This window comes from Podarcis gaigeae (assembly GCF_964106915.1).
Source record: "Podarcis gaigeae genome assembly, chromosome: 13".
Taxonomy (NCBI): Eukaryota; Metazoa; Chordata; class Lepidosauria; order Squamata; family Lacertidae; genus Podarcis; species Podarcis gaigeae.
Window position 1 is genome coordinate 46,882,094 of NC_139689.1, and position 22,971 is coordinate 46,905,064.

A 22,971-nucleotide genomic window follows, 5' to 3' on the forward strand; every position below is an offset into this window, starting at 1 on the left:
CAGACTGACAAATGCGAAGCATAGCTGCTGTGTCTGTGGCAGGATTGCGTATTATCGGGCGCAACGCAACCTTACAATCCTCATTTGCATTTTCGAAGGCCAATTGTTTGATAATTATTTGTTTGGCTTCAGGATTTTCAATTTGTCTATTCACTGCTGTAAGCAGCCTGTCCATAAAGGAAGAATATGATTCTCTAGGTTCTTGGCTGATTGAACCCCACCTAGACTGAATACTGGAGGGTTCAGGAATTTTTCTCATTGCTTGTTGAGCAGCAAGAGCCATATCCCTCAATAAGATCTGCAGCAGTGTGGCTTGCACTGAAGCCTGATCAAAGGGACCACGCCCCATCATAGCATCCATCACATTTGTGAGGGTAAGATTAGGATTATTCCCTCTTGCTTGTTGCAGTAAAGCAGGAGCATAAGCACGACAGGCGATTTCCCATTCATGGGCAAACAATACACCTGCTGATGGGGGTAAAACCGTACGTGCCAAAAGCTTGATGTCATCTGGAACCAATAGCTGGGCTAATGTGGCTTCCAAAAGAGCTTGTGTAAATGGAGCTTGCAGTCCATTTGTCCTAACTGACAATTGAAGCTCTTTCAAGATTTTAAAGTCAAAAGGTTGGTGCTGGGCTTGAGTTCCTGCTGGAGCACCAGTAGGGGGCACAATAACAGGGAATGCCATGGTATCCTGTGATAAGGAACAGGCAAGTACTGCACGTTGAAAAGGGGTAGCTTGTTCTGCTGCTGAAAGAGCAGGGTCATTTCCAGCCAGACCACTGTATTTTTGCAGGATTGGGTCCTCTGGTGAGGCACTGTAATCTGGAGGTTTGGGGTCTGGGGCTGCTGGCAAAACAAGTGCTGGAACACATGGCATAGCAGCATGCTGAATTAATGAAGCTGAAGGTTGTTTTGGCAATGTAGCCATGGAGATATTTTTTGGTGATAGAGAGCCCATAGCATAACGAATTTTACACCAAGCATTTAAAATTCGAACACCAAAACTGGGATGTCCATGAAAATGTGCTCCAATCTTATCCCATTGTGTTAGCTCCCATGTGCCCTCTGCTGGAAACCAAGGACAATGCTCATCAATGGCTAGAATGAGCTGTATCAAATCACCCTCAGGAACTTCCAATTGGTTGGAGGACAGGAGAAATTGTAAGTCTTTTAAAAATTTCTGTTGCGGAGATGACAGGGAATTGCCCATATTTCTAAAATTAATATAATAGGGATCGACTCACCAGGGATCCGTAGATGAATTCAGCGCTGATTAGCCCTTTCCGGGCGGGGTGAGTCGATGATCGAGAAGCCTCTTATGGTTTCCTTTGAAGTTTGAAGTCAGCGTCCCACTGCTTCCTTTCTTTAGCCTTTGAAGTCCGTCTCAACTGCTTTCTTCAGTCAGCCTCCTTTCTTTTAAGTTTTCCTCTTCTTTTAATTGAGCCTCAGAGAGGGACCATTTGTTGGAACCAGCCAGTCAATTGGTGCTTAGCATAGCATAGAAAAAAGACACAATGAGACAGCGAGTATTTTCATAATGCTGGAGAGCTGGTCCTTTCAGCCTTTCTCCTCCGGCAGCTTTTTATTATCTCCTTTGTTCTCCCAGCCGCATGGCCGTTTTTTCAAAGTCTCCTGTTACCTCATCCGGTCAAGGCTTGACACTCCCCTCTCCGTATAAGGTAATCATTGCCCAGAGGAATATCAGTGGGCCCCTGCAGTTTTTACAAGCCTCTGCCTTAGCTGTATGACTCCCACAGATGTGGTCCAAAGGAAAGCAGAGCAAAATGTTTGGCCCCAGTTTAGCTGCATGACTTGCTGGAAGGAAGCGTACAAGACTCCCTCAGGTTTCCATGCCCTGACAGGTTCTGCTGCCAAGTCAGCACTCGAGCAGAGTGTGATGGCCTGGGATTCGGACTCAGAGGTTGAACCTGAGGGATCCCAGCCTGCACAGGATTCCCTGCCTCCAGAACCAGCTGAGCCCGGGCTGGGGCATGAGCCTGAAGGGTCCTCACCTGTGCTGGATCCTCAGGTGCAGGCGCCAGCTGAGTCTGCTCTGGCCCCTGAGGTGATGGAGGACCCATTGCCTGCAGGTGCTCCACTCTCAGCCCCGTCAAAGGAAGCTGAGGTTGCCTCTGGGTCCGGTAACCCTCCAGCCTCTCCTGAGCTGCAGAGGCTCAGGGCGGAGAGGCGGAGGGAACTAAGTTCCCACAGGAGGAGTGCTTGCCTCCAGGCCAGGAGAGGCGAGTCACCTGTGGACCAGGGCTGCCCGGAGCCTCGGGGCAGATAAAAGCCGGTCAGCCCCAGTCCCAGGTTGCGGGAGCAACATTCTTGGTAGCCTGTTCCTGCCAGCACCCTGTCCTGTTGGAGCTCCTGACCTCACCTGTCTCCTTGCCTTGTACCATGCTTCTGCCTTGACGGACAGCCTACATGCCACACCCTTGACCCCGGACTGGACACAGACCTCCCCGCACGGTAACCCCCCCCCTGGGACCAGCACAAAGAGACAGGTAGACTCAGAAAAAGCTTCTTTAAAAACAAAACAAAAATGGACATAAATTTCTTGCAGATATGTTGAGCAACCCACACAACCCTCCATTTCCCTCTGTTGGACTAAACCAGGCAAGTGTTAGAGGGGGAAACAGACTGTTCCATTAATACAGTCCCCCTTAAGATACGTTGAGTAGACACACTGCCTTCCACAGAACTCAAGAAACTCGGCCACATTAACTCGGCCACAGAACTCAAGAAACTCGGCCACCTCAGGGTATCTAATGTTGTGTTTACTTTTGTTGTGGTGGTGACAGGATGTCCTGCTCTTGGCCTCGGGTGATCTGGGGAACTCTGCTGTCACAAGTAGCTCCCACTCACAAATGCATGGTTACCAAAGGCGCTGAAAGACTAGAGTCACTTCGACAGGGATGCAATGGGTTGCTGGGCCATTCCTCAAAGGGCAGAGAAGGGATATTAATAAAATTGTAGGGCAGGGGTGAGACGTGACTGACCCACAGCTCCTTGTCAGGAAAAGGATGCTCTGCAGATGCAACCCTGTATACGGATACAGGTTGTGTCTAAAGGTTGTGTGATGGTTGTGTCTAAAACTGTGCCACAGTGTATGCTTTTAGAATACATCTGATGGCATCCCTGTTTAGGGAAGCTTTTAATGTTTGATGCATTACTGTATTTTAATATTTTGTTGGCAGCAACCCAGAGTGGCTGGGGAAGCCCAGCCAGATGTGCGGGGTATGTATAAATAAATAAATAAATAAATAAATAAATTATTATTATTATTATTAAGCGAAGCACCCACACTACACTAGCACTGCATTTATGACGAAGCAGGAATCCTCTTTCAAACCTCTCCTTTCCCCTTCGTCTTTCCAATTTTCTTATTTTCCCTCCCAGCTCCCAGCACACCCTGTTCCCTGTGACTGGAACATGGCCTTATCTAAACTGGCAGCATGCCAGGTGGTTGTCCATCTTTGACCCGCTTCATGTGTTGCCACTAAGAGAAGGGGAGGCACCACACGAGCATTAACATAACACCGGTCTTGAAAGACCTACACTGGCTCCCAGTACATTTCCGAGCACAATTCAAAGTGTTGGTACTGACCTTTAAAGCCCTAAATAGCCTCAGTCCAGTATATCTGAAGGAGCGTCTCCACCCCCATCATTCTGCCCGGACACTGAGGTCCAGCGCCGAGGGCCTTCTGGTGGTTCCCTCACTGCAAGAAGCCAAGTTACAGGGAACTAGGCAGAGGGCCTTCTTGGTAGTGGCACCTGCCCTGTGGAACCCCCTCTCACCAGATGTCAAAGAGAACAACAACTACCAGACTTTTAGAAGACATCTGAAGGCAGCCCTGTTTAGGGAAGCTTTTAATGTTTGATGCATTACTATATTTTAATATTTTGTTGGAAGCCGCCCAGCCAAATGGGTGGGTATAAATAAATTATTATTATTATTATTATTATTATTATTATTATTATTATTATTAGTATGCATCCATTACCTCTAGGATGAGAAGCATGACCTCATGCATTAGCATAGCTGCCTGCAAAGCAAAAAACCTACATGTGAATAGCTGCTTGTCCATAGGCTTACATGCAGCCAGGCAGGGCCGGCCCATCCATGAGGCAACAGGAGGTGACTTCCTCAGGTGGCAGGAGCAACTGGGGCAGCAGATCCTGGTGTAGATCTTTATCCCCCCATGTTCTTGATGTTCTTTCCTGGTGGGGAGTTGGGCACTATTTTGTGGTTCACCTCAGGTTTCTTTTCCTGACTTAGGTTCTGTTACCGCCTTTTGCTCGACTATGGAGCCAGCAGAAAATAAGCTACAGAACTGATGAGAGATGATAGTTGATGATATTTTAATACAGCTCTTTGAAATGAAGATGTCGCACCTTTCCTCTCAGAAGTCACAGAAACCTTGTTTGTTAGGCAGGCTCCACTACCTTGCGTGCTGACAAGGTCGACAGATTTATGGGGTCTATTTTTTTCTCCCTGGCAAGCTGTCGCAGCCAAGACTTGGAGACTGCAAGTGCAGTCGCTGTGGGTTTCGTTTCAGGGACTTGAAAAGTTCACGTCCAGTGAACTTTCTGAGGAGGGGAGCTTCTGCATCCTCTGAGTCAGATGACATATGGAAGCTGTAGGCCTCCCAAGGTTGTAGGACTTCAGCTTCTATGTCTGTGGCTCTGGTGGCTGGGTGATGGAATCCAGTAACATGTGGACAGCGGCAGATTCCTCCTCTCTAGTGATGAAACACTCGCCAGAATGGTCATCTTCAGCATACCTGCCTTATGTGATGGAGCTCTTGCCCAGCTTCCCATCCATCCATCCATCCAGCCAGTCATCTATCCATCCATCCATCCAACACACGGAGGCGCAGAACATACCCATGCCCACCAGGCCTGCTGCAGCATCACATATCCCAAATGCCTGCACCTTCAGTGCCAATGTTGAAACATATTTGCAAACAGCTACATATGAATGGGCTCTCCACTCAGTCAGGAACCCTGTGCGGTTCGATGCTCTCATGAGCTGTATCTTTACAAAGTCTACTTTGCAGCAACCCCCCTTTGATCAAGGCTAGCCCTCATATGGTGGTGTGGGTGGCGCTGTGGCTTAAACCACAGAGCCTAGGACTTACCGATCAGAAGGTCAGTGGTTCGAATCCCCGTGACGGGGTGAGCTCCCGCTGCTCGGTCCCTGCTCCTGCCAACCTAGCAGTTCGAAAGCATGTCAAAGTGCAAGTAGATAAATAGGTACCGCTCTGGCGGGAAGGTAAACAGTGTTTCTGTGCGCTGCTCTGGTTCGCCAGAAGCGGCTTAGTCATGCTGGCCACATGACCCGGAAGCTGTACGCCGGCTCCCTCGGCCAATAAAGCGAGATGAGCGCTGCAACCCCAGAGTCGGTCACGACTGGACCTAATGGTCAGGGGTCCCTTTACCTTACGTGTCTATTTGGCAAAATTGCAAACGAAATGGGAACTAAAAATGCGGGTGAATTTTCAAGAGGACTCTCAAAAAAGTCAGACTGATGTGAAATGGCGGCAAAGTGAACTTTAGACTGGGAAAACAAGAAACTGAGAGAAACTGAGATTTGGCCACTTCAAGAAGTTCTGGTTTCTGTCAGCTGCCATGTCAGCAGGGTGAAAAGGGGCAGCAGAGCTTGTCGCCATATATGGCAGCAAGAAGACAAAGGCTTGGGATAAAAACAACTGCAACTGCTGCCTGAAGAAATAAACCGTCTTAGAGGAAGCCATGATAAACACAAGTTGTAATGAGGGAGGGACACTTGTATCCCATTTTACTCCTTAGGACTTATTTGTGAGCAAACATACATAGGAATGAGCCGCATGACCGCACTTCTGTTTCACATCTCCCTGAAAATAAGTCACACTTGACTTACTGCATTGTTGCTAGGGTTAATGCAAGGAATTATTTAGATCACTACTTCACTTGTCTGAGATACTATATATCACATTACCATGTTGCTGCAAGTGCATTGCAGGCCATGTAAGTCAGCGTCCGACTGAGATACATAAGCACTTCCAATCCAATCCAAATCTTTAATATGGTCATAGACCAGCATAAGATAAAAGCACCTCCATACATAAATAAAACCTACTAGATAGGCAGCAAGGCAGCTGCAGAAGTAGAGAGTACACTTCTGCATCATTTCACCCAGTGGTTTTGCAACTTGTTCCTGACTTCTTGTCTCAGTAAGGTAAAGAGACCCCTGATCATTAGGTCCAGTCGTGGCTGACTTTGGGGTTGCGGCGCTCATCTCGCTTTATTGGCCGAGGGAGCCGGCATACAGCTTCCGGGTCACGTGGCCAGCATGACTAAGCCGCTTCTGGCGAACCAGAGCAGCACACGGAAACGCCATTTACCTGCCTGCCAGAGCGGTACCTATTTATCTACTTGCACTTTGATGTGCTTTCGAACTGCTAGGTAGGCAGGAGCAGGGACTGAGCAATGGGAGCTCACCCCGTCCGAGATACTATATATCACAGGGATTCGAACCGCCGACCTTCTGATCGGCAAGTCCTAGGCTCTGTGGTTTAACCCACAGCGCCACCTGCGTCCCTTAAATACACACATGCTTGCAAGCAATTTCCCAGAACACAATGCATCATTGTATGTTATTTTTTACTTTAGCATGCCTTTGATAACTACATCACAGCATGAGGAGAAGTGCTGGAAAAGAGAGGGGTGGACTTGGTTAGGGGGCAGAACAGAACAAGATAAACTTATTATTTATTTACCCTTTCTAATACAGTGGAACCTCAGTTGTTGAATGTAATCCATTCTGAAAGACCGTTCAACTTCTGAAATGTTTGAAAAACAAGGATCAATGGGCGGCCAGCAAAATCCATTGAAAAATGGAAAAACATGCAGTGGAGGCACTTTTGAAAATGGAAGCAATTATTTCAAGGTTTTCAGCGTTGGGGCTCCAAATTGTTTGGCTTCTGAGATGCTCAAAAACCGAGGTTTCACTGTATGTCCTTTCCTGTTTTGACCTACATATCTCCTTCCCCATTTCTTTAAGCATGCTGGAGCACTTCCTAGAGCTAAACTCCAGAAAGTTGTCTGTTTGGTCTGATTATGAAGATAGTTTTGCCTGTTTGTAGAACATGAAGCAGCTGTGTGAAGCTGTGGCTTGGATACAGAATTTGAGCACACTGCTACTGAAGAATAGAGCCTGACGAAAGGAGCCCTTGACGGAAGCATCCCAAACACCTCACCACAAGACAAAAGTACCAGGTTAAAATGTAATTTTGGAGGAAAGCAACAGACGTGTCCAACCAAACACACAGAGCAGGGAGTGCCAGCAGTGACTGGAAGTGTGTTTGGTTTTGTTAAAAGTGCAACCACAGGGAAGTGTGTGGCAGTAACAAGAGTCTATTGTAGTTTGTTCCCCTTGGTTTTTTCATGTTCTGTAGGGCAAAAGCCTCACTTCTTGACACTGGGCCTCATCCTGAATTCTTTCCTCACCCACAGCAGTTATTAACTGACACCAGAAGCTCTGTCCATTTCAGCTTCCAAGTCCCTGCCCTGTGATCTATTAAAACATGCATCTTTAAAACCCACACTGCACTCTTGTCTGAAGCCCAAATTATGCTTGGCACCGGGCCAGTTTAAGCTGGCTAGTATGTGCACACCAAGTGGTATTTTCAAAGACCAGCAATGCCCACGGAGGTTTTTATCACTGTTCCAACTTCTATGTTGTCTGGTAGGTTCCCTATTTCTCTCAAGCCAAGGAACCATTTCATCATCTCTTAAAAAGCGTTTACTAGTTAACGCTTTAAAACTCAAATGCCCACATTTCCTCATGCAAACCGTGATCTATAATGGAATCTGAAAGGCAGAGAGAGGCGGGCTTGCAGCTGTTGTGTCACCTTTGACTAAATGTCCCCTACATTTGAAATGGAATTTATGGAGACAGCTGGTTCTTGTGCAAAGAGCAGCTGCAGCCAAACCATTTGCCACGGCCTGAGAGGTGACAAAGGTGTTCTACAAACCACTAAATAAGCACCAAGAAGTGCAGTTCATTATTCCATATACAGTGGTACCTCTGGTTACGAACTTAATTCGTTCCAGAGGTCTGTTCTTAACCTGAGGTGCCACTTTAGCTAATGTGGGGCCTCCCAGTGCCACTGTGCCGCCGCCGTGTGATTTCTGTTCTCATCCTGAGGTAAAGTTCTTAACCCGAGGTACTACTTCCGGGTTAGCGGAGTCTGTAACCCAAAGTGTTTGTAACTTGAGGTACCACTGTAATACTCAACTCTGTGTATGTATAACTGCCAGTTGATCCAATTCCATCACCCATTAGGAGTATGACAGAATTGAGCAAGACATTTGTGTTTTGTTTTGTTTTTTATAAATTTTATTAGTATTTTCCACACAACAACAACACGAAAAATATTGAAAAATAACAATACACAACACACAAAACCCAACATTCGATAAACTAAAAAAGCAACAACTAAAAAAAACAACAAATCCATATCTTACAAGTTAATAATATAAATACTAAAACAAAACAAAACATTGACTTCCACCAATCCCACAGCACCTCCTTTATCTCTCATTGTGTCTTCCTGTTTTCCTGTTTTCCTTGTCATCTCGATCCTAACATATAGATATAAATCCTTCTTTCATGTCCTTTCACTTCACAAGGTTATTCCAGACTCAGCCAGATTTCTGCCCTCTAACCTTGACTTTTGAGGTATTCATTTAGGCACTCCCATTCTTTTTTTACTTCACTTATTATGTCTGTCAATTTGGCTAATTCTAAGTATTCTGAAAGCTTACATAACCACTCTCCCCTAGTGGGTAACTGATTCCCTTTCCAATACTTAGCCACCAGGATTCTTGCTGCAGACGTTGCATATAAGAAAAAATTACTTTTGTCTTTTGGAATATCATCATTTAAAAGTCCTTAAAGGAATGCCTCTGGCCTTTTACTATATGATATTCTTAATATTTTCTTTATTTCTTTGTGGGTTGAGCAAGACATTTGTAAGATAAAGTGTCTGCCTGCCTGCCTGTGTGAATAGCAGTACATCACAAATGCATTACATCTTAGCCTGCCCCAGAGATCATTTGGGAAGTCCAAGCAGACAACTCTGGCAGCCTAGGGGCCAAACCCCCAACACGGTTTCATTTGGCTCCTCGTGAACCTATAGATAATGAAATGATTGTCCACAGATTCACCGGTATGGAATATGTGTGTTGGGGGGGGGGAGTGTGGATGGGGAGCTCCTTCTTCCAATAGTTCCACTTTCTGCTTGTGATATCTCACGAATATTTTGCTACTTTATAAACTGCACTTTATAAATGCATGGTGCAATGCTATGAGCAGTGGTGCACAGATACCTAGTATTGCATAAACAGTATAAACCATGGAGTGCTGAGACTGGATTATGAATAATGTGCTGCTGCTACTGTGGGCTGGTATATTGTGTTCCATATAAGTTGAGGTGTGTTTAGGAGTGGAGGATGGTTGTGGATTAACATACAGTGGTACCTTGGTTCTCAAATGCCTTGGTTCCCAAATGCCGAAAACCCAGAATTAGGTGTTCTGGTTTGCGAACATTTTTCAGAAGTGAAACATCTGATGCGGCTGTTGGCTATTGTTCCCGGGGCACCTGCACCAATCAAAAGCTGCGCCTTGGTTTTCAAACAATTCGGAAGTCAAACGGACTTCCGGAATGGATTAAGTTTGGTGCTATTGTTTTTGCTATTTATTTTACGTTTTTGTTTTTGAATCTGTTTTGGTTTATGTGTTTTTGTTGACTGTGTGGAACCCAGTTCAGTTGCTGATTGATTGATTGATTGTGTGTGTGATTGTGGGAATGGATAAAAGCCTCCCATCCAAATAATGACTATCATCAGTGAAGGTAAGAAAAAATAAAAATTTTAATTTTTACTGTCTTATTTATTTTATCGTACAGTACATTGATTATTGCTTTCATTTTATGGATCAATGGTCTCATTAGATAGTACAACTCATGTTAAATTGCTGTTTTAGGGGTTGTTTTTAAAAGTCTGGAACGGATTAATCCGGTTTGCATTACTTTATATGGGAAAGCGTGCCTTGGTTTTGGAATGCTTTGGTTTTGGAACAGACTGCCAGAACAGATTAAGTTTGAGAACCAAGGCCAGGTACCACTGTACTAAAATGTCTTGGGCAAACCCTGCCCAAGGCTAATGTTTCTTCTGTTCTGTTTCAGAAGGATCACTGGTTAGATTGTTTCAAAGCAGGATGTACAATTCAACCCATGCCTACATTTATTAACAATCTTTAAAGATACTCATTTTAAATTATTGCACAGGGAACTTATTGCTTTTCTTCTTGTACCAACACATAGCAAAAAATGGCAAAATATTGGATCATCTACTATATCACACAACAGGAAATGTGGACAATTGCTTTATCTGAGAAACTAGCTCATGCCCTGAATGATGCAGCTGATATGAATGATTTTGCTAGAACACTGCATCCCTTTACAAAGTATTCAAATGAGCGACCTGAGGGGCATGCACCCTCCAACTATGTATATAGATTCATGGGGAAAGTTGTTGTATACAGTATATGGGGAAATTTGCTGTTTAAGAGGGGGGAAACCAGTTGTTTAGATAATGTTATGCTTATATCCTGATATAAAATTAAAAAGGTAAGATTGGGAGGGCATTGTGGTATTTTACTAGTAAGAGACAAAGTGCACTCCCCCCCCCCCAATGGCTACAAATGAGTCTGCTTCCTTTATTATTTATTCATTTCATTTCATAATTTCATTTCATTTCTATACACTTTATATTTTTAAGAAAAATCACAAAGCAGTTTGCAGAATATTAAAACATCAAACAAACAATATGAAGAAAATCAAATATAGAGTATACAGTCAAAGCAACATAATTACTGTATCTTTTGCTCTATAAGACGCACCGGACCACAAGACGCACCTAGTTTTAGGAGGAGGAAAACAAGAAAAAAAATATTCTGAATCTCAGAAGCCAGAACAGCAAGAGGGATCGCTACACAGTGAAAGCAGCAATCCCTCTTGCTGTTCTGGCTTCTGGGATAGCTGCGCAGCCTGCATTCGCTCCAGAAGACGCACACACATTTCCCCCTTATTTTTAGGAGGGAAAAAGTGAGTCTTATAGAGCAAAAAATACGGTAACAGAAAACTAAAACGTTATCTTAAAGATTTCAAAATAAAACATTACAAAGGAGGTCAGCTACAGAATACATGTTTAACACAAACCAAATTAACAAAAAAAAAAACTTACACGTTTTTTAAAAACACCACTGCTAAGTGAAGTCAAATATAAAATGCACATTGAAAACAGCATAATTAACAAGAGAATAAAATATTGTCATAATCATGGCAGGGCTGCTTGGCAGGCACCAAAAGTGGGGCAAAAGAATCCAATATTTGGGGTTTGTTGTCAGGCAGAGAGATGCCCCTCCGGTCTCACCAGGAATCTCTATTCCAGCCTCACCCACCTGGTCTGCCACACCTGCTTTAAGCGCCACGAGAAGCTCCAGCGCTGCGGTCAGTGCAAGTTTGCCCATTACTGTGACCGAACCTGCCAGAAGGATGCCTGGGCGAACCACAAGAATGAGTGCTCGGCCATCAAGAGGCATGGGAAAGCGCCCAACGAAAACATCAGGTGCGTGAATAGGCTGGTCGCCAACGAATGTGTGTAATTAATTGATCAAGGGCTATTAATAATATTATTTATTTATTTATTTATACCCCGCCCTCCCCAGCCAAGGCCGGGCTCAGGGCGGCTAACTAGCAATAATAAAAACAAGTTGAATGAATACAACTTAAAAACAACATTAAAATATTGAAATATTAAAATATTAAAATGCAGCCTCATCACAGGAGGAGAAAGGAAAAAGGAAAAAGAAAGAGGGAGAGGGAATCAAACTGGCTCCAAGCCAAAGGCCAGGTGGAACAACTCTGTCTTATAGGCAGAGGAAAGAAATCAGATCCTGCAGGGCCCTGGTCTCATGAGGCAGAGCGTTCCACCAGGCCGGAGCCAGTGTTGAAAAGGCTCTGGCTCTGGTTGAGGCTAATCTAACTTCCTTAGGTCCAGGGACCTCTGTGATGTTGCTGTTTATGGACCTTACGGTCCTCCATGGGGCATACCGGGAGAGGTGGTCCTGTAGGTACGAGGGTCCTAGGCCGTGAAGGGCTTTAAAGGGCAAAACCAGCACCTTGAACCTGACCCTGTACTCCACTGGGAGCCAGTGCAGCTGGAGAAGCACTGGGCGAATATGCTCCCATGGCAGAGCCCCCGTGAGGAGCCTCTCTGCAGCATTCTGCACCCGCTGGAGTTTCTGGGTCAGCTTCAAGGGCAGCCCAGCGTAGAGCGAATTACAGTAGTCAAGCCTGGAGGTGACCATCACATGGATCACTGTGGCCAGGTCGGGGTGGGAAAGGTAAGGGACCAACTGCTTGATGCAGTGAAGGTGGAAAAATTTTCGGCGCCTGGACATGTGCAGAAGTGATTTCTGACACCACGGACATGCGCAGACGCGATTTCTGGCATCACGCTGCGCCAGTTTGGCCCACGGACGATCTCCATAGAAGTGATCCAGCCCATGGCCGATAAACCTTGCTGACCCATGTTGTAGACAGCATTAGGCCAGCTTGACCAATAGTCTGATGACTTCCTATGTCCCTATAACCACCCCATGGATTTCCAACTTGGAAATCCCTTTGGGTGCATCTACTTCTTTCCCCAGAACTCAAAACCTTCCGGAAATACTACTAGACTTCTAACCACAAGGCTTCTCCTTGAAGGATCTCCGTCTGGGCCACAAGGACTGAAGTGAAGCATTTAACAAGTCTTCTGCTCTTTGTGCTCTGTCCAGGGTCCTGAAAAATCTCTCTAGGCTGCTTGGTGTCTTGTTCTTCCTACCCAACGCATGAGCGTGGTCTCTCCACAACATGCAATGAGTATTGGTGACAGTAGGACAGTAGGATCAGTATTCAGAACTGTCACTTGTTAAACAGCTTTTCAAACATCTGCAGGGGACCCAGATGTTTTCACGGGTAGATCTGGTATAGTCCCACAACCTGATGAGAACAAACAGAGATCTGTGTTCTGCATGTGATGTGGCAATTTTTAAAAATATTTCACGATGCTGTTTATTTTTATTTCTTTATTTCTTTTATTATTTCTTTATTATTTTATTTCTTTATTTAGAAGAATTTATAAACCGCTCACGGGAGGGGGGTGGTTATTGGTTTGTTTTCCTTTTCCTTTTGTTTTATTATGCATTTTGTGTTTTTGTGTTGTGAACTGCCCTGTGATCTTCAGTTGAAGGGCAGGATACAACTTTAATAAATAAATAAACAAACAAACAAACAGTAAGCAGTGTACACAAAAACATGATCATGGTGCACTGACTCTAGAACACCTTCTCAAGGCAAGCTTGCCTGCTTCCAAGCCTGCTGTATTTTGGGCACCAGTTGAAGACTTTTAAAAATTAGCCCAATTATTCTAAATATTGCCATTATTCATATTTAAATATTGCTTAATGGCTGCTGCTCTATTATGTTTTATATAATATATAATATATTATATTATTATATATTATGTTATATTATATATATATATATATATATATTATATAACTTATTTATAAGCCTTCCTGAGAGCTAAAGCAACAACATATAAATATGCCTAAAATGACCATTGCTAACCAAGGACAGTTTGCCCTGATTTCTATTGTGGGCACAATGATTTTAAATTATGTTTGCCACATAACCAGATATTCCCTTCTGGAGGCAAATGACATCAGTAAAAAGAAGGTGGGGGATGTCTTATTTTCCCACTGTCCACCACTTATTATTATTTTTAATTCCAGTAATTAAATAATAATAATAATAATAATTTAGAAACCTCCTATAACACTAAATCCTGAAACAAGAAGATACTGTATCTCAAGGAGTTAAGAGGAAGATATCTTAAGCTACCGTCAGAAATTTGCACTTGTTCTCTATCAGGTTCAGCCACTGTGGGTTCCTTTATCAACTTGTCCTATTTATAGAAGTGGCTAAAAATACTCCATTGTGATACAGGAGACTGGAAGGTATTCTGAGCTGTAATGGAAAGTATGCTTCAGGCTATGGAAGGTTGCCAGCTGTGACTGTGTTTGTAGCAGGAGGGAAATACCAGCATGAATTTTCCATTCTCAAATGCACAGGGGGGGAAATCTGCTTTGTTAGCAAGAGCAACCCAAGAAGGTCTTCCTTTCTATACTGCTAATCTGACGATCCAGTCAACATCAGTGAACACAATGCCAAACCCTGGTCGATGCATTAACACTCACTGGATCCCAGTCAAAGTTCGGTTTTGCTCAGTAGCAACCCCAGAGCTACAGGGAATAAAAGCTTAGAAATACCAAGACAAACCACAAGCTACTGAACATAACTGAAATAATTTAAATTTAAATTATTTATACCTCGCCATATCTGGCTGGGTTGTCCCAGCCACTCTAGGTGGCTTTCAACACATATAAAAACATAACGGCTGCCTTCAGATGTTTTGTTCTTTATCTTCTTGACATCTGATGGGTTTATTGCTATACAGAGCTGAATTGAAATGGATAATGGAAATGCTATGGAATGTAGAATGCACAGTGGTTCCTCAGGTTAAGAACTTAATTCGTTCTGGAGGTCCGTTCTTAAGCTAAAACTGTTCTTAACCTGAGGCTCCACTTTAGCTAATGGGGCCTCCTGCTGCCGCCACACAATTTCTGTTCTCATCCTGAAGCAAAGTTCTTAACCCGAGGGACTATTTCTGGGTTAGTGGAGTCTGTAACCTGAAGCGCCTGTAACCTGAAGCATCTGTAACCCGAGGTACTACTGTATACAGAAAATGGAAAATGGAATATATATAGCAATTAATACAAAATCAGGCAAGATATTATCAAATGATTATCAATTGAGTATGGTCTACATATGGATTAACAAATGGAATGTAATGACAAAGCAATAGGTCAAAGCCAGGGGTCAGCAACCTTTTTCAGCTGTGGGCTGTCCCATGTGGTGGACCAGACTATATTTTGGGGAAAAAATATGAACAAATTCCTATGTCCCACAAATAACCCAGAGATGCATTTTAAATAAAAGCACAGATTCTACTCATGTAAAAACACCAGGCAGGCTCCACAAATAACCCAGAGATGCATTTTAAATTAAGAAGAGTTTGGATTTGATATCCCGCCTTTCACTCCCTTTAAGGAGTCTCAAAGTGGCTAACATTCTCCTTTCCCTTCCTCCCCCACAACAAACACTCTGTGAGGTGAGTGAGGCTGAGAGACTTCAGAGAGGTGTGACTGGCCCAAGGTCACCCAGCAGCTGCATGTGGAGGAGCGGAGACGCGAACCCGGTTCCCCAGATTACGAGACTACCGCTCTTAACCGCTACACCACACTGGCCACATTCTACACATTCTACTCATGTAAAAACATGCTGATTCCTAGACAGTCCTAGGGCCGGATTGAGAACGCGATTGTAGCTGTGAGAGACAGAATAACAACAGGAAAACCCCCAGAAACCCAGAAGACAAAAGTCAGAGATTCTGTCTCTCACAGCTACAGTAAACCTACCATTAAAATTATGGACTGGTCATTTCTTCGCCAGAGGGCAAATGGGCAAATTTAGCATGGGATCAAATACTTATTTCCCTCACTGTATCTTCAAGCAGAGAGAGCCCACCCCCATTATGCCACCATCATAGGGGAGAGCAATGACAACCTCTAGGCATATGGCCAGAGCCTGCCCTCAAACAACCCCTTTAATGGGGAACCCTGGTATTGCCGCCACAAAGAGGAGGGGGGAGTGGGTCACCACTACACGCCCCCCCCCAATTCAGGGAAGATAGACTAAAGGATTCCGCCCAAGGCCTGATACCGCCAAAGTTGTGACGTTTTGCTACGGGAAAGGCAAACCTGCCAATGCAGGAGAATTCCTTTCTGGCCCTTCAACAGAGACCTTGACATAGCAGCGCCCACGTACCAGCGGAGAAAAGGTTAACCTGCAAAAGAAGTCTTAACTGAGGGTGGGTAGGGTGGGAGAAGCTCTGGAGCCAACTGACAATTCCCAGGTAAGATCCTCCCCCTATTGTGTGGGCAGGTAACTCCTTAAGGCCCAGTGGTTAAATGCACATTTTTGGCCTACTAGGTTGGCTGCCCGAATCTTGTGGAGAATAGAGAAAGAAGGAGGAGGCCTGACAGAGGGATGCTTGGTTTCCATTGACAACCTACAGAACCACGTAGATCACTTTGGAGACGAAGAGAAGAAGGAGATGAGGATCGACCTGGAGAGCTTCTTGGAGTTCTGGCCACCTGACAACAAGCAATTTGGCATGACGTACATCTCTCACATATTGGGTGTGGTAAGTCTGCCTAGTGACCCAAGCCTGGACGAAAAAAGGAAAAGCTACAGTAGTTAGATTGTGCTGCTCATCCCACCATTTAGTGCCACCTTATGTAGGCATAAGGGGGTTCTGCTGGAGCTTTTGCATGTGCTGATTCAGGTTATACAACAGAAGGGATCTAATGTGGGTTTTGTGTGGTTCTCAAGACCCCAGCTGACTAACCTTGCTTCAGATTTTGGAGTATTTGTAAGGCAAGAAAACCAGGCTTTCTTGTTCTACTAAGTCTTCCCTGGTATTTTAACATCTTCTGTACTTTTTGAAGACCGCTTATCTTGCAAGCTGGTTTTAACCCTATTGGTCTCTTTTTTTAATGATAGCTAGTCAGGTTTTTTTAGCCCTCTGTTCTAAACCACTGAACCTCTTGGGCTTGCCGATCAGAAGGTCGGCGGTTCGAATCCCCGCAACAGGGTGAGCTCCCATTGCTCAGTCCCAGCTCCTGCCAACCTAGCTGTTCGAAAGCACACCAAAAAAGTGCAAGTAGATAAATAGGTACCACTCCAGCAGGAAGATAAACGACGTTTCCATGCGCTGCTCTGGTTTCGGTGTTCTGTTGTGCCAGAAGCACATTTCCGTGCACTGCTCTGGTTACCAGAAGCAGCTTAGTCATGCTGGCCACATGACCCGGAAGCTGTATGCCGGCACTCTCAGCCAATAAAGCGAGATGAGCACCGCAACCCCAGAGTCATCCACGAATGGACCTAATGGTCGGGGATACCTTTATCTTTACCTTTCAAAAACCATCCAGGAAATAGTCCTGAGAATACAGAACTTGGCTGCTCCTGTTCTGGAGATCCACAGATCCCCTAATCTGTCTTGCTCTTCTGTTTTGCGGAATAGATAAACTGCAATGGCTTCACTCTGAGTGATCAACGGGGACTGCAGGCAGTTGGTGTGGGTATCTTCCCAAACCTTTGCTTGGTGAACCATGACTGTTGGCCCAACTGCACGGTCATCTTTAACAATGGCAAGTAAGTCATCTTCTGTGCATCGATATGAGAAACTAAGCTTGTCAACTCAGGGTTTTTCCAGAAAATTAATCTACTCTGAGCTGAGAGGTTGCCTGGCTCTGCTGATTCGTGTTTTGGAGCTGCATGAAAATACATTCTTGTGAGTGTTTCTGTTGGCTTCTAACATTTCATTGGGACCTAGTCACTGATAAAGATCCTATCAGTTCTTGGGGCAGTGGGGAGAAAACGCATTAGAAAATGGCAAATTTACACAGCCCGTTGGAAGCTTCTCCTCTGCAAGTCCCACTAAAATGATTGGGAGCTGTATGTGAGCATTACTATATCAGTGGGGTTTGCGCCGAGAACATTGCTAAAGGTTGTGCTCAGAATGTGTGATTTTGACAACCCTGCAGAACAATCTTGGGTCTTGAAGATAAGTTAGGGGAAATGGATAACGTGTGAAGTTTAAGCGAACACCAGAGTGAAGCTGCCAAATGTTGGTTTTCAACACATCGGCATATTTCCCCACAAATCCTTTTCGGTTCATTTCTAACACGATTAAGCAACTTTGTGCATGCATTTGTGGTTCTGCAGGCTTGTTGTCATGCAAACTGCATAGCTTTGCAAGATGGAAGCTCCTCTTCACCCCCCCCCCCGCCCTAAAAGCAGACAGGTGGCACCAGCCTGGATTTTAAAGAATCTGCAGCTGTAGTTAAAGGCATAGCTGAAATATCTTTCCTCCAAAACCAAAAGCTTGTAACAGAAACTATGCATTTATCTGCCTGGCAGGTAAGTGGTGTCATAAGGAAGGAGATGGTTTATACCAACAGTCTGATCTACTACTACTTCTTCTTTTTTTACATTTTATCCTATTAGAGAAGTTTCAAAACAGTCAGACTAAAATATTGCAACAAAAGCATATCACAGTTTGAACAGAACAGAAACAGGAAAATGTAAGTCGCAGGACAGATCTGATACCAGCTAGTGCATGGGAAGTTGCTGGGCTAGGGAATTCATCTCATCTTTGCCATCACAGTATTGTTGGTTCTTCCCAAGCAGCAAATTTATTTTTAAAAAAAAAACCCTTCCCCCAAAGCAAAAGAGATCATCCATCAAGTAGCATCAAGGAACAGATCCTATGCTGAGCTTTCGAAGGCCTAAGTAAACACTCAAATAGTTGTTATGAAACAATCCATTAGCAGCCTGTTCAGTTTTTAAAGAGAGAGAAAAACTGTGGACTTGGCTATACAGCTTGCAAATAAATGTTTAAAGTGTGTTGCAAAGTGCATTATAAAAATGTGACACTAGATGGTGATGGCGAGCTATGACAAATTCAATATTTTTTTTTGAAAACATTATTTTTAAAAGCAACGTTTTAAATATGTGTCTAGATTCCCCCTGTGTTGAGCAGGGGCAATTGGGAGTGAAGAAGTGTGTAACCGTTCCTCTGTCTGTAGTTTCTCCAGTCCCAATGGCTCCCTCGCGGCTGCTCCCCCCATGAGATTTCAAATGGTTCTTTGTCGATTGAGAGGAAGGAAGCTTCCAAATGGGTCTTGAGATCTCTCAGCCAGGCAGTTTAACGGCACAAATATGAAAAGCACATTCAATTGTACAAAACATATAGGGAGGGCCACTGATAAAATCCATTAAGAGCCTGACGGAATGAAAAGTCTTTAGAGCCCATTTGCATAGCTGTCAACCGTCCCTTATTTGGCGGGAAAGTCCCTTATCCCAGCACTGTGTCCCTCTGCTGTCCCTTATTGATGATGTCCCTTAAATTTCCTGGGTTTCAAAGGAAGCAGCTCCTCTCCCTCCCTCCCTGCCGGCCAGGGAGGAGGGAGGCTCCAACTGTGTTGCTTGGCTGCCCGGCCTGCCCCCCTCCGGCCTCCTCTCACCAGCCTCAGCCCCTGGGAGCCCCTCCCTGCTGGGACTGGCGGGAGCCTCGGGCCCTTCTGCCGCCATCCTCCTCGCGGCCGCCGAACTGAGCGTCTCTGCCTGGGGCCTCCCCTCTGCCCACCGCCGCTGCCGCTGCTCCTGCTAGACTGTACTGCGGCTGTGCCGCCGAAGAACCCAGATGAGATGGGCAGCCTATGAATTGCTGAGGAGCCTTGAGAGAAGAGCGGGGGCAACTATAGAGAAAGCAGATCAGAGAGAGGAGGAGGCGGCAGGTGTTCCAAAGGCTGACCATAGAGGGGGAAAGCAGAGGAAGGACCGCAAGCACTTCTCCCATAGATTTGTAGTGGTAGACTAGCATAGATGGTCTGATCTGCGGGTTTACTTCGGGCGCTATTTCCCCCCCTCCTCCCGCCCCACCTGATGGAACTGAGAGCTGCAGATGGAGCACGAGAGAAAAGATACAGAACTGCAGCAGCATCTTCCTGGCTTGGACTTTGTTTTGCGCAAAAAAGTGGTTGCTGCTTGTAGTTATTTAATTGCAGTGTTTCCTCAGCTGGTGTCTTGAGCGGCAAGCTCTGGAAATGAAGGGCTAAAAACCGGCGCTGCTCTCCAAAATTATCTGGTCCCTTTTAACTTCGTATGTCAGCTGGTTGACTAAAATCCCTTATTTTGGCTGCTGGTCCCTTATTTTCGAGGCTGCTGGTCCCTTATTTTCCAATCTGTAAGTTGACAGCTATGCCCATTTGAAGGCTGCAGGAAAGGGGTGGCAATTCCGTCGCCTGCCGATAGCCTTGTAAAGTCATGGAGGAGAGTGTTGTGACTTAGGACTCCAACTTGCAATTTGATATGCTACTTTCACTGCTGCCTCTGATCTCTACATTGGCCCTCGAAAGCTGTACGCTAACATTTGATGTACTAAATGTATGGATTCCATTTGCCCTTTCTCCTTTCTTTTTTTAGTGTGTTTACCTCTGTCAAACTGCAGATGTCTGTTTCTTTCTTTCAGTCATCAGGCTGTAAGATCAATGTTCCACACCCAGATGAGGTGGGTTGGCCTTGATACCATAATATTTCCCCTTTCACTGCTATCCCGCTCGAACACCCCCCGTACCGACCCCAAAGTCCCACAGGCAGTAATAACCAAGTTACAAAGATGACTTTGTTTTTACTCTTTCTACCACCTCTATGCAAAGTCCCACTAAACCCAACCCTTCATTTTGTAATCCCTGCATTTGTAGAGTCTTTCTTTAAAAAAGTAGTCATTATGACAATAATTCCCCCTCTCCTCTGACAAACTTCCCCATACCTCTTAATGCCTGCTCCAATTTATTTTTCTCTCCAATTCTTTCATTGGCAATGATAGCATGAGAATTTCTAACGATGGTAACCGTAGTAGATCCAGTAGATCTTTTATTACAAGAGCAAATAACGTGGCATTGTCTGATACTCTGATTTTGGCTGCATTGACAAACACTTTCAGGCCCCTGTTTAGAATTACAAAACCTTAAAAGCGATTAAAATGGCAAAAGCCGCAGGTGTTTATCAGTTTAGCTAGTTCTAGGCCGCAAGGTGACACCTGTTTCTGCTGAGGTCTTCTAAGCAAAGATCAGCCCTCTTGGTGGATCCTCTTTCTTCATGTGGGAATGAGTAGATGTAGATCCCATGGGGACAATCCAGCCAAAGTTAAGTACTTAAAAAAAAATGTCTAATTTTATGTATTAACTTAATAACACAATAGATGCTAAATTTCATTCATTTCAATGGAAGAGAGTTGAGCACATGGTGTCTTGGACTGGCTAGATGCAGAGGAATGGTGGAAGGAACCAGCTGGGGAACCCCCAAGGGAAGAAAGCTCAGAGACTGGGGATTGGTGGTGGGACAGGGATGAATGATCAGAGGGAGCAGATTGGGAGGAGGAGGTGTCGGAAGATGAAGAGGCAACAGGGCTTAGTGAGCAGGAAGAGGCTGTGGCAGAGCGCAGTTCAGACTCCGATGCAGAAGCAGAGGCTGGGGAGGAAGAGAGCAGGGTGCTGAAGAAGTGAGGGAGTCTCCTCCTGCTACAGTGTCCAGCTCCTCTCCACCTTGTCTCCCAGAACATGGAGAGGGGTGGAGAGGGCAGAGCGAAGAGAGAGAAGGCAAAGGAGCCTCAGGTTGCTTGGGGAAGGAGATTTGGGGAGCTGTAGAAAGGAAAGGATCTTCAGTCCTTGAAGCTTCTTCATTGGGGGCAAAACCTACAGGCTGCTCACGAGCCTTGAGCCGTTTTGTTTCTTTGAATAAAGATTTAACTTCATTGACACCTTGGGGGCTATTGCTGACCTGTCCCTGACTCCTTCCTTGACACCTGGTGAACTCTCCCTATTGAAATCAATGTGTGATCTTCTTCTTTTAATCCTTTGCCATTCATTTCATATTACAATTTTCTGGTGTGCTCACCCTTGCCACTGGCTCCCTTTGTAATGATAACAAAAATGAATAAACCTAAGTACCTCAGTGAAGAAGGGCTTGCCAATCAGAAGGTCAGCGGTTCGAATCCCCGCAACAGGGTGAGCTCCCAGCTCCTGCCAACCTAGCAGTTCGAAAGCACGTCAAAGTGCAAGTAGATAAATAGGTACCACTCCGGTGGGAAGGTAAACGGCATTTCTGTGCGCTGCTCTGGTTCGCCAGAAGCAGCTTAGTCATGCTGGCCACATGACCCGGAAGCTGTCTATGGACAAACGCCGGCTCCCTCGGCCTGTAAAGCAAGATGAGCGCCGTAACCCCTGAGTCGTTTGCAACTGGACTTAACAGTCAGGGGTCCCTTTACCTTTACCTCGGTGAAGAGGGAGGGAATGACTGGCAAGAGATGGTGTGCTCAATTAATTACACGCAGCTTAAAAATACATGCTTAGAAGGGCGAAGTCCTCTGGGCAGGCTGGTCCACGTGCTTTGGAGTGTGGAAGCAAGCACATCAACCTCCTGCCACTGGTTACCTCCTCCTTTTGCAATGAGGGGAGAGATTTGGGGGCTGCGAAAACTGTAAGGGTTATTCCAAGCATTCCTGGTGGTCAGGGCCGGTCCAAGACATTTTGGAACCACAAAATGGCATCCCTACGCCCCACCAGAGAAGAAGGGATGGGTGAAGTTCTGCACTGGGGACGAGCAGGGGAATCAAATCAATCTTACCAGATGGTTGAAGTGGGAATCCAAGGCTGTTGGTGGTGGGCGGTGGGGAGGATCCTGCTCTCAGTTATGCCTTAGGATGGGAGGAGACCAGAAGTGCCTCCTATTTGCTCGTGGGGGGCGCTACCAAGGAGGTGGCAGGTTATGCCTTCAAGGACTGCCCCACAGCTGCCTGAGTTGGTTGGCTCACCTTGGGTCATGGGTGCAAAGTAGGCTGTCAAAACTCCAATGGTTTACAAGGGAAACGGTTGCTTGCATGTCTCTAGATAGAATAGCTGATTGTATATTTTAAAAAAGGCCTTTGTTGGGCGATGTTGCATGCTTGAAACTTAAGTCTCCACAACTAACACATTGTTGTCTTTTTAAACCTGTGTGCATCTAATTATGAACATGGTTAATGTGGCATGTAAAGGAACATCCTTTTTTAAAAAGAGAGTGGTGCTTTCAATTGAAAAGTTGTGATTGAATTTGAGTGCACTGTGGCAGATGTTTGCTATTG

At 45.1% G+C, this 22,971-nt stretch overlaps 1 protein-coding gene across 2 annotated transcripts in view; it reads left to right on the top strand.

The window, feature by feature from the left end:
• SMYD1 (SET and MYND domain containing 1) overlaps positions 1-22,971 on the top strand; it is a 43,944-nt gene that overhangs the window by 14,059 nt on the left and 6,914 nt on the right. Inside the window, exons 2-5 of one of the 2 annotated variants that reach the window (XM_083709549.1) lie at positions 11,506-11,682; positions 16,215-16,428; positions 17,308-17,438; positions 20,320-20,358. In XM_083709549.1, coding sequence (XP_083565675.1) covers positions 11,506-11,682; positions 16,215-16,428; positions 17,308-17,438; positions 20,320-20,358 — 561 coding nt within the window. The remainder of the gene's footprint in view (positions 1-11,505; positions 11,683-16,214; positions 16,429-17,307; positions 17,439-20,319; positions 20,359-22,971) is intronic. The other variant, XM_083709550.1, reaches the window with a different exon arrangement.